Source organism: Neolamprologus multifasciatus, chromosome 1 (assembly GCF_963576455.1).
Source record: "Neolamprologus multifasciatus chromosome 1, fNeoMul1.2, whole genome shotgun sequence".
Classification (NCBI taxonomy): Eukaryota; Metazoa; Chordata; class Actinopteri; order Cichliformes; family Cichlidae; genus Neolamprologus; species Neolamprologus multifasciatus.
In genome coordinates, this window is record NC_140439.1 from 13,975,901 (window position 1) to 13,986,518 (window position 10,618).

The window sequence follows — 10,618 nt, forward strand, 5'->3', positions numbered from 1 at the left end:
CAGTAGGGCATGGAGGAGGAGAAGAGAGTGAAGGGACACAGCACCTACTCACGAGTCTAGTGGACCACATGTGCAATATATGTGCAGGGGTGGGGAGGTGCAGAGTGAAGTAAGTGGAAACTTGTTATTGTCTATTTTGTGAAAGTGAACCGCAGGCAAGGAAGTTGAGCTTGGAATAATAATAATAATAAATTGCATATTTCTTTGGTTTGGGACACACTGAAAACAAAACACAGCGGTTAAATGAGCAGAAATTTCGCACTTTTTACGTCGACGGACACTGCTCTCAGAGTTGCCCTCTCGCGATGTTTCGAGAATTTTTCCAACGAGAATTCAACCGGAAGTAAATAGTATTCATGGCATAGTAACCACTAGTGAGAGGGGACGAAATAGTAATTTAAGCGCGGATGCTATTTAATTCATCGAACTGAAATCGCTTGTAAACTTCAGAGTTAGCAGCTTCAGCGTTGAGAGGCAACAGACCTCCCTCCACCACCGGCGTTTCGATAATAAGCACAGCAGAAGGGTGGCGGGATTGTGCAGCACGCTCGGGGCCTGGAAAGACGTGTGCTAGCCCAGCCAACGTTACGCTGCGTTAACGCGGCAGTCAAGCTAACGTCACGTTTAGCATCACAGTCTGTCCACTGAAGCTGCTAGTTTCACCAGCTAATGTCAGCTGTGCTTTTACACAGATAAACAGCATCAGCCCCGATTAGCTTTAACTGTGGCGGTGGTCGAGGGAAGGCTCCTTTGGATCTAAGATGATCATTGAAAACCTCGATGCCTTGAAAACATGGCTGTCTGAAACCCTCGAGCCCATGTAAGTATGGTTAGCCATTAGCCAAAAGGCTCTAGTAAATTTAGTTTAATCGGAGTTACACAAACTACTTAAATGAATGGGTGCTTGAAAGAGTAAATTTTGCTCCAGTAAAGGTCCCGTTGCTTTATTGACATTTTACTGAAGTCAAAATTCATTTTGGTTGCGAAAAAAGTTGCCAAATTAAAATGTACTCCGAGTAAACATAATGTGTTGCGCCTTTAAAAGGGTAAGGGAGAGGAAAAGCTGTTACATGGTAATAATGTGGTGATAATATGGTGGTTAACCGTGTCCTATAATATAACAGACATGATTAGAACATTCTTAGTCTACGAAAAAGTGTCCTTAATATACGAAACAGTACTAAGTCCCTTTTGCTTAAACTCTGTTGCATGTGCAAAATACCACTGGTCAAATATATAATTATGTAACTGCTTTCCTCAGTACAGCCAGCCTAGAAATAACCAGATTAAATAACAAAACTGTCACACTGTGTCCTCAAACTTGATTCAGCAACATTAAAAATGCACGTCACATAACCAAGCAGCTTTATAAAGAACAATAAGGAGATGTAATAAATCAAGGCAGCACAGAGTTGCAAATGATATATTGTTAACTCTTAATTTCTGGTATCACTTACAAGAAAAGCTAAACAAAGTACTAACTGAGCCAGTTATTTATTTATGTTATTTAAGCTTTAAATGAGCCAGAACCAATAACATTTCCTACCAACAACAGCAAAGCTACTGCCTGCTTTTGTGGTGTATTGTAAATTCAGTGGATACAGTTAGTTAACTCACCTGCATTTTGCAGCTTTCATAAACGACTGTGTCCTCCCAACACGTATTGTCACAGACAAATTGTCTGGTTTTAAAAGGAAATCTTGTTCATGTGTTATATGGATTTCTTTCTTAACGATTGCAGCTGTGATGCAGACCCTTCTGCGCTCGCCAAGTATGTTGTTGCGTTGGTGAAGAAGGACAAAAGTGAAAAGGAACTTAAAGCCCTTTGTATAGACCAGTTGGATGTATTTCTTCAGAAAGGTAATTATTAAAGCTTTATTTTCCAAGCGCCATTACTTTTATCATGTGGTCCTGAATGTTATTTGACTCTGGTTTAAAATATTATTCTATGACTTTTTTTTTCTTTCCAGAAACCCAACCATTTGTGGATAAGCTGTTTGAAGCCGTTAACAACAAAAGCTACCTCCCACAGCTTGAGCAGCCACCCTCTGTGATCAAAGTTGAGAAAGAAGAGCAGAAGAAAGATGAGGTTATCTTCTTTTAATGTCAAGAATTTCAAACAGCCTGAGTACCCAAAGATTATTAACATCAGTTAAATGCACACTTGCTTTATAACAGTATGAGCAACCAGTTTAAATAGGCACCTTTTTTTTGTTCAGGCAAATCGTGAAGACGAACGAGACAAGAAATTTTTGCGACGCGTGAATCACAGCCCCCCACAATCAAGTTCTCGCTACGGCAGAGACAACAGGTGTGTGCGTTTGCCTGTTTTCATTTAGAAAAACCAAAACAAAAACCATGTCAACATGTGTTTTTCTTTCACTCATTGTTTTTTAAAAATATATATTTTCAGGAGAGGAGATGACCGTAAGCGAGACGATCGCTCCAGGAAGAGGGATTATGATCGCAACCCGCCGAGAAGGGACTCTTACCGTGAACGCTACAATCGCAGAAGAGGCCGCAGCCGCAGTTATAGTCGTAGTCGTAGCCGAAGCAGGAGCTGGAGCAAAGACCGTATCCGAGACCGTGACAGAGACAGGGATAGAGACAGGGATCGAGATCGCACCAGGAGCCGGTCCCTCAGCAGAACTCGGTCGAGAAGCAGGAGTCGAGGTAAGAACTTGATTAACTCAGGTTGTAAAAATATCAGTATTTTTCTTTTTAATGTGCGAACATGCCAACTTCATTACAGATCTTAGAACATCTTATTTTTCCTGGAGATGTATTTGTTTGGTATAGCTGTGTATTTCCTCTGGCATGAATTTACCTAATCTTAAGAATTCAATAGGATTTCCTGAATAGTTCACTGTATATGATGATCTACTAGTGCTGAGCAGTTAAAGAGAAAAAGGATCAAACTAAAAACTTGTGTACCTGATGCACAGGTCTGATTTGTCACTTTTGTACATGTGTTAGTGATTTAAAGCCATGTGGCCTTTCTTTTCTCTCTAGAACGAGACTCTGGAAAGTTGAAGTATGATCATGAACGAGGGGACAGGTCAGAAAGTGGTGATGGATATACCCCAGCTGCTCTTGTCTCCACTGCAACCACTTCACACTTCCCTGTGCCAACACTGAGCAGCACTATTACAGTCATTGCTCCCACACATCATCATAGCAACAACACCACAGAGAGCTGGTCAGACTTCCGTCCCGAGCACCCTATGGATCGGGTCCCTTTCAACAGGGGGCCTCCCCCTCAACAGAGAAATCGATGCCGTGACTATGACGGTAAGGACAGCTGATATTAAATATATATATATATATATATAAAAAAAGATATTAAATGTGTTCTGTTTTGTTCTTGGACGTTGTATATTTGCTTGTTCTACATAGCTCTGTTTCCTTTTGCAGAAAAGGGATTCTGCATGCAGGGGGATCTGTGTCCTTTCGATCACGGAAGTGATCCCGTTGTAGTGGAGGATGTCAATTTGCCCAGTATGTTGCCCTTCCAACCACCACCAATTCCAGGTGTGGAGCCACCACCACCCCCAGGCCTCCCACCACCACCGCCTCTCATGAACCCACCACCTGTGAACCTTCGGCCACCTGTGCCCCCTCCAGGTGCCCTTCCACCTAGCCTCCCACCCGTTGCAGGTAGAGATTCAGATAATAATTGCTGTATTTGCTTTTTTTTCTGACACTTTGATTCAAGGTTTTAAAAAGTACTAACAGGTTGAATTAGCATTAAAGCAATTTTAAAGTCAAGGGGCTTTTTTAAGTCATCAAATAAATTCTTTATGCTTAAAACTACAAATATATCGCTACAGAAAAAGGCTATCTAAGATGTTAACTCTTGCTTTATCTGGCACAGGCCCCCCTCCTCCTCTTCCTCCACTGCAACCAGCAGGCATGGATGGTCCTCCCAATTCCATCACCAGCTCCGTTCCCACCATTGTCACCTCTGGGATGCGCTCCTCGCTTCCACCACTCTCAAGGCCACTCTTCAACTCTGGTAATGTCTCTAATCTCTTATGTAGTCTATATAATTTTAGATTTATAAATATGTTGCTGTACTTTACCCCAGTATTTTATGAGCTAAATGATCCTCTCTCTGCTGATCAGATCACTATGACACAGATGTGTACAATCCCGAGGCCCCCAGCATCACCAATACTTCCAGGCAGATCTATCGTCACCGGGTCAATGCCCAGAGACCCAACCTGATTGGTCTCACTATGGGGGAGGTCGATCACCCACACAGAGGTATTTTAAACCATTTGAACTTTGAAAAGACTGTCCTCAGTTATATATGCATTTCATCTACTGCAATCAGAAGTGTTTCTCTAGACTTGTATTCTCCTTTTATGAGCCACATGTGTTGGTCTCAGAAATTAACCTATCAGTGTTTGTTCCAGCAGACAAGATTCCCAACAACAGTATGAGAATTGTCATGGAATCTGATTCGAGGAAGAGACCCGCTCCCTCTCATGATGGAGGGCTGCCCACCAAGAAACCTTGGTTTGACAAGTAAGAAACACTTTGTTTTGGTTTGTATTTTTTCTATAGTATGTAACAACAGCACATGTAAAGAGGGGTATAATTTGACACATGTGAATTGGTTAATTTTCTCCTCTCTGCTCAGAATCAACTTTAACAAACCCAACCACCAGGGCAGCCACAAAAGGGCTCAGTTCCCTCCCAACGCCAAGCTGCTTGTTCGGCAAATTCCCCCCGAGCTTAACAACATCAGCAAACTCAACGAGCATTTCAGCAAGTTTGGAACCATCGTCAACCTGCAGGTCAGTTCCCGGATATGGATGTCCCGGCTTTGATCCTCGTTGGTTATTAACACGTGTAACCACAGTATAGCGCAATCATATATGCTGTTCAGTTGGTGATTGATGTGTGAGCAGTATGCATGCATGGATCTGGTATTAAAAGGTTAAAGAGTCACACATGGTTTGTCTGATGGTTTAGATTAATCTTCTAAGTTGTCTTTTAGAAATAAAATATGAAATTATGCCATAAAGCTATTTGAGTAACATGATTTGCAACAGCTCTGGTCCAACATAAATCTGACCGGCAATATCAATAAAGATATCACATGTCAAAATAAGAGATTGACTGCTAAGATATCTTCAAAAACAACTGCGTACTCTTTTACAAAATACATTGATGTAGTTTTAGGCTTTGAAGGATTGGACAGTAAAAGGTAAACATAATGACTCTTGGGATGATCAGGTGGAACTAACACCATGTAACTGCTCTTGTGTCCGTTTAGGAATCAAATAATGTTGAATCAACTCTTTATCTCATAAAGATGACTTTTGATAACTTCCCCTCTACCCTCAACGACAAGTTTTGACACCTCAGTATATATCAATCAAGACGTTTCCTGGAAGCAGCATAGGCAGAAACTACCCTCGCTAACTTCTAATGCACACCGAATTATTTTGTTTTATAAGGAGGCCTGAAGTATAACGGAAACCACTCACTACATCTTGAAAGCCCTACAAGCACTTTGAATCACCTTGTTGTTGAATTGTGCTATACAAATAAACTTGCCTTGCCTTGCCTTACTAGGCTTTCAAGATGTAAAGAGTTAAAATTTCAGAGTCCGATAAAGGCCCTCGTTGTGTTATCAGGTTTGTTTGCAAGAAAACTGACTTTGATCATGTCTATGTGCTACTGTTAAGGCAAATATCCAGATATTGGCTTTAAGCTGCTATATTTCTGTAAGTTCAGCTAAAGCTGAAGATAAATCTGTGTCATGAGTGAAGCTGATGTTTGCGAGTGACTTAGCTGACCACAGCTCATCACACACACATTGTTATCCCCTTGAGTGATCGTGGTTTTCAGATTGTAATGTGTTGTCCTTTGTCTGTTTTAAAAATGGTTTTAAATGTTTTTACAGGTGGCCTACCAGAGTGACCCTGAGGGGGCACTGATACAGTTTTCCTCTCCTGATGAGGCAAAGCGGGCCATGCAAAGCACTGAGGCGGTTCTCAACAACCGTTTCATCAGGGTACACTGGTTTCGTGAGGATGGAAACGATGCCCAGGGCCAGTCTCAGTTACAGCAGCAGTTACAGCCACAGGTAGCCACTGTTAAAGTTAGCCGTCTCTCATAACACGCTTTTGCAGGCTGTTATCTTTACACAAGCAACTGCTTTTCCTGTAACTTTAAAATAGGTAACTTTAAAATTGCAAACCAGTGGATTCATTGTGATTACAGATTCACAGTAATACAAGTTCCTCTAACTTCATCAGCGTAAACAAGAACACACTGCCATAAATTCACAGCCAATGTTAATTTTTTAAGGTGTGAAATGTATTTCCTGCTTTAAGCGTATGTTTTGATAATTTGCAAGAAATAGACACTGTGTCACATTGTCTTCTCTTGGCTCTCTTTTTGCAATGTAGAAAACTCGGCGGCTGTAATACCTGTCATTTCTGCACATACAGCACAAAGAACTTGTTTTGCTGTCTAAAAAAATAAATGCAGCGGAGGCAAATCTGGAAGAGGGACAGCCTATTTATCCGTTAAAATGCCTTCCATTTCACATTTGTACACCGTCTTTGTTTTTCAGCAGCCTCCAGCCACTTCCCTGAAGCAGTCTGTCAAAGACCGTCTGGGACCCATGCTGCCCCAGAATTCAGGGCAGGAATCCGGTGCAGCCTCACAGGTGTGTGTAGGCGGTCTTCCTGAGGATGTGTTTTGTTGCGTATACTTGTCAAAATTTGCCCAAGGTCTGTATAAACATTTCCCCCCTTTTTGACCCCCTCCCCACACCCCTTTTGTGCAGAATCCCACTAAGCTGTCAGTAAAGGATCGTCTAGGCTTCTGTACAAAACCAGCAGCTCCAATTGAAAAAGTAAGTCTCCACTCTGTGTTCAGAAGTCTTTGCGTCCCTTTTAAAATGTTCTCCTTCTCTTGCAAATGTAATTGTTTTCTCTCAGTTTCAGGTGTGTTCAACATCCATGGGACTCACAAAGACTGTGTACAATCCTGCTGTCCTGAAGACAGCACAAAGGACCTCAGAGGAAGCTTTGAAGAAGAAACAGGTGAGAAATGGATGGAAATTTGGAGGGGCAGTGATTTATAAGTCGAGCAAAAAAAAACCTGTATTCAATCCCCATTTTTAATTACACAGGAAGCTCTAAAACTGCAGCAAGATGTGAGGAAGAAGAAGCAGGAAATATTGGAGAAGCACATTGAGACACAAAAGGTAAGATGCAGAAGGAATAAAGGCTTCTGTTGCTCAGTGTTAATTTGCATAGATTTGGATGATTTGTGTAAGATTATGTTTTTTTTAAACATTTACTTTCACCTCAAGTGTTTAATAATTATTCAAATATGGAGACATCAGCAAATGTTAAACTTGTATTTCTCTGCTCATGTCTGCCGCAGCTCCTGATATCCAAACTTGAGAAGAACAAATCAATGAAGGCAGAGGATAAAGCCAAGATCATGGAAACTTTGGACATGTTAACCAAGAGCATCACCAAACTGCAAGAGGAGATAAAATTAATCTCAAGCAACAGCAATCCACTGCGGATAGCAAAAAGCAAGGCCCAGGTAGTGTTACCTAAAAGAAGAAATACACCGATATGTTCAAACAAAAGCCAACTGATAAGAACCTGATAGATTATTATTGATTTGATCTTGATTTCAGTGATTGAGTGATTTTCTCTCCTTTTTCTTCTAGTATATCACAGAAAATGGTTGTAACTTGCTGTTGCTGTTAGATTCTCCTACACTTGATATATTTGCTTGTTTTCTGTCTAAATTTAAAATTCTAGTTGATGGCCAGCATTTATTTTTATTAAATCTGCTTTCACTCACAGGCACAGAAAGAACTGCTGGATGCAGAGCTGGATCTGTATAAGAAGACTCAGGCTGGAGAGGACACAGCCCTGTTGAAGATCAAATATACCCAGCTGCAAATTGAGGTATTGAATTAAAAAAAAGAAAGAGGGCAAGCTTGAAACCATGTATAAAAATGCTGCTTGCACAGTAGCCACTTGAGGGCAGACTTGTTCTTGGAATTTCAAATGATGAAACATAATCTCCACTCCAGCTGTGTTCTGATGTGCTCTGATTGTTTTCTCTCAGGCAGCTAAACGGGGGCTGCTGTCACCAGGGCGAGGCCGGGGTGTCCATCCTCAGGGCCGCGGTGCCGTCAGGGCTCGGGGAAGGGGCTCTAGGGGGCGAGGAAGAGGTGTGCCGCTGCACGCAGTCGTGGATCATCGACCAAGAGCGCTGAAAATTTCTGGTTTCAACGACACAGACCGCATAGATTTGTTACCGCACTTTGCTGTAAGTCAACCTAAAACTGAAAAAACAGACATTTGATAGCAGCCACTGTGCTGTGTAACAGTGTAAACTGACAGGATGTTAAAGTTTTATGTTTGGTGAGCATACAGTGCTCATCTAAAGATAATCATCTTATTTTCCTATACATTTAAGAGAAGATATTAAAAATATTGACACTGTTTAGTCTATAGCTGTGTTATATAAGGTGTAAAAAATATTCCATATTCATAATTTCCAGTGGGCTTAACACTGTCTACACTGGTTCCTCTGCATTTTAAACCAACTGTAGGTTAACAGCAGGTCACGTTGCTGGTTTGTTAGGAACATTTTCCTCACTGTTGTGATGTATTCGTTTGTTCAATAATCTAAATGCTTTGCTTTCCCAATCCTGTAGCAATTTGGAGAAATTGAAGATTGCCGGATTGATGAGGGTAACCTGTCCGCGGTCATCACGTACAAGACAAGAGCGGAAGCAGAGCAGGTGATGCACTTTAACATTCAAACAGTGAAATGTCTCTTTCATTTTTTTCTGCATTATTGCTTGTCCTTGGATTAGCAAGGATAAGGCACAAAGACCAGCAGCTAAGCCTGATGTTGACACCTGCCCGCCCTCTGTCTGCTTTATGTTGTCCACCTGCAGGCGGCTCTTCACGGAGTGAAATTTAATAACCAGACTTTGCGCCTGGCTTGGCATAAGCCTGTCACCACTCTCACTACTGCGGATGCTGACGAAGCAGAACCAGAGGAAGATGAGGTTTGTGGATGTTTCTCACCTTGCCTTAGTGTTGGCACTGTTGATTCAGTGTGGGGGATTTTCTGACACATGAGTCACGAGGAGAGCATTAGACTTATTTCTTCCTCATGCTGCTATTAAATCCACTTGGAAATATTTTCTTTAGTGAGGACGTTTTTAGATGTGCTCATCTCAGTAAAACTTATCAAATATGTTTCTTGTATTTAACATCCACAAGGGGGAGCTCTTACACATCAATGCAGGAACTGTACTAGGATTGTACTGACCAGCCAAAATATTAAAACCAGCTGCTTAACATTGCATCCCATCACCCCTACTCTCTCCCATACTTAACCCATCATGGCACTGGGCTACATTGGCAATAGATTCAATGGCAATGGCAATTTGTGGATCAGGATTTCTTCCGGTCCATACCAACACTCCTCGGCCCAGCTGACATCATTTTGGACGTTTCTGGGGATGAAAAAATGTTGTTGTAGATGTCACACTTCTGACTGCCCAGGGTTTCCCATCAGAGTATTGCATTTTCACTAGATGATCGTTGTTGATTCACTTTATCTGTTTGTGGTTTTAATATTGTGGCTGATCACACTGATCAGCCACAATAACAGTGCTGATCAGTGAATTTCGCACAGCCCCTCATACCTTGATTACTCTCAGATGGAGAATTTAGTTTGTCTTAGGACCTTTTTAGAAAGAAATAGATGTGTTGTGGAGTTTTCTGCACTTTTTAAGCACGTGTAGTAATCTCAGTTTCTTTTCTTTTGTCCTATCAGTACCCAGAAGAGTCTCTAAGTGATGATGCGCTGCTGGCGGACGACGATGAGGAAGAAGACGACAACGAGCCTCGCCCCTGGCGCAGATGAGGCTCACTCAGATGTTGTTTTGTTTGTTTGTTTTCTTTTCTTCCTCTGGTTACACTGGTGTGGAGGACAAGTGGAACTTTAGAGAAGATTTCAATGCTTGCTTATAAATCAGCAAGACACATTTCACTTTGGCTAGATGTGTTTTTTTCCCTAGAATTGCTGTAACTGGCAGAAAAACCATGTACAAGTTTAATGAATTTCATTGTTTATACCAGATGCAACAGTGCTGATTTTTTTTTATTGCTCTTAATGTAGACAGTTTTTTTTTCTTTCATATTTGGGTTCACAGAATACAATTAGTTTGTTGGGACATATGACAGCTGATCACTGAAAGACACATTTTTTTGAGTTCCTAAAAATAAAAAAAAAGCTGTGTTATAATTTAAACCAATGACAGTAGCTTTTGTAGAATAGTGTTAGGTTGACTGGTTTAAACGCTTGTGTGTAAATATTTTATGAATGAGTTTAAGTGATTTGTATGAAAGCTTGGCTTCTAAGTTCTTTGCTTTACTTTGGATTGTACAAAAAATAAAGAATTGAAATGGTCTAAAAACATGCTGCCAAAAAAAAAAAAAAATCCCTCCCCCATTTCCCAAAAGAAAAAACAAAACATTTGGCAGTGGGGAAAAAAAAGAAAGCAGCCAAAAAATGAGCTGAAAAAAGACCATTTCAAAAAAAC

The 10,618-nt window shown here is 41.1% G+C and overlaps 1 protein-coding gene across 4 annotated transcripts; it reads left to right on the forward strand.

Annotated features, from left to right (window-relative positions):
- The first annotated feature begins 313 nt into the window (after positions 1-313).
- On the forward strand, positions 314-10,549 carry rbm26 (RNA binding motif protein 26). 4 transcript variants are annotated; one of them, XM_085153801.1, is made up of 22 exons: positions 314-820; positions 1,742-1,860; positions 1,971-2,089; positions 2,220-2,311; positions 2,414-2,673; positions 3,013-3,291; positions 3,415-3,657; positions 3,875-4,015; positions 4,126-4,266; positions 4,419-4,530; positions 4,646-4,802; positions 5,918-6,100; positions 6,593-6,688; positions 6,809-6,877; positions 6,963-7,067; positions 7,157-7,231; positions 7,414-7,581; positions 7,851-7,955; positions 8,119-8,322; positions 8,714-8,800; positions 8,960-9,073; positions 9,850-10,549. In XM_085153801.1, exons 1-22 carry the CDS (start codon positions 762-764, stop codon positions 9,937-9,939), a joined length of 3,018 nt encoding a protein of 1,005 aa, XP_085009927.1. In that variant the 5' UTR covers positions 314-761; the 3' UTR covers positions 9,940-10,549. The 4 variants fall into 4 exon arrangements, with proteins under 4 accessions (XP_085009927.1, XP_085009941.1, XP_085009951.1 ...); XM_085153815.1 differs by having other exon boundaries at positions 6,596-6,688; XM_085153825.1 differs by having other exon boundaries at positions 4,422-4,530; positions 6,596-6,688.
- Positions 10,550-10,618: the final 69 nt, after the last annotated feature.

Excerpts from the sequence above, each read along its gene's own strand:
- rbm26 (XM_085153801.1), top strand. The coding sequence starts at position 762 with ATGATCATTGAAAACCTCGATGCCTTGAAAACATGGCTGTCTGAAACC. Across the intron at positions 6,689-6,808 it reads AATCCGGTGCAGCCTCACAG|AATCCCACTAAGCTGTCAGT; the intron begins GTGTGTGTAGGC and ends CCTTTTGTGCAG. Across the intron at positions 7,956-8,118 it reads ATACCCAGCTGCAAATTGAG|GCAGCTAAACGGGGGCTGCT; the intron begins GTATTGAATTAA and ends GTTTTCTCTCAG.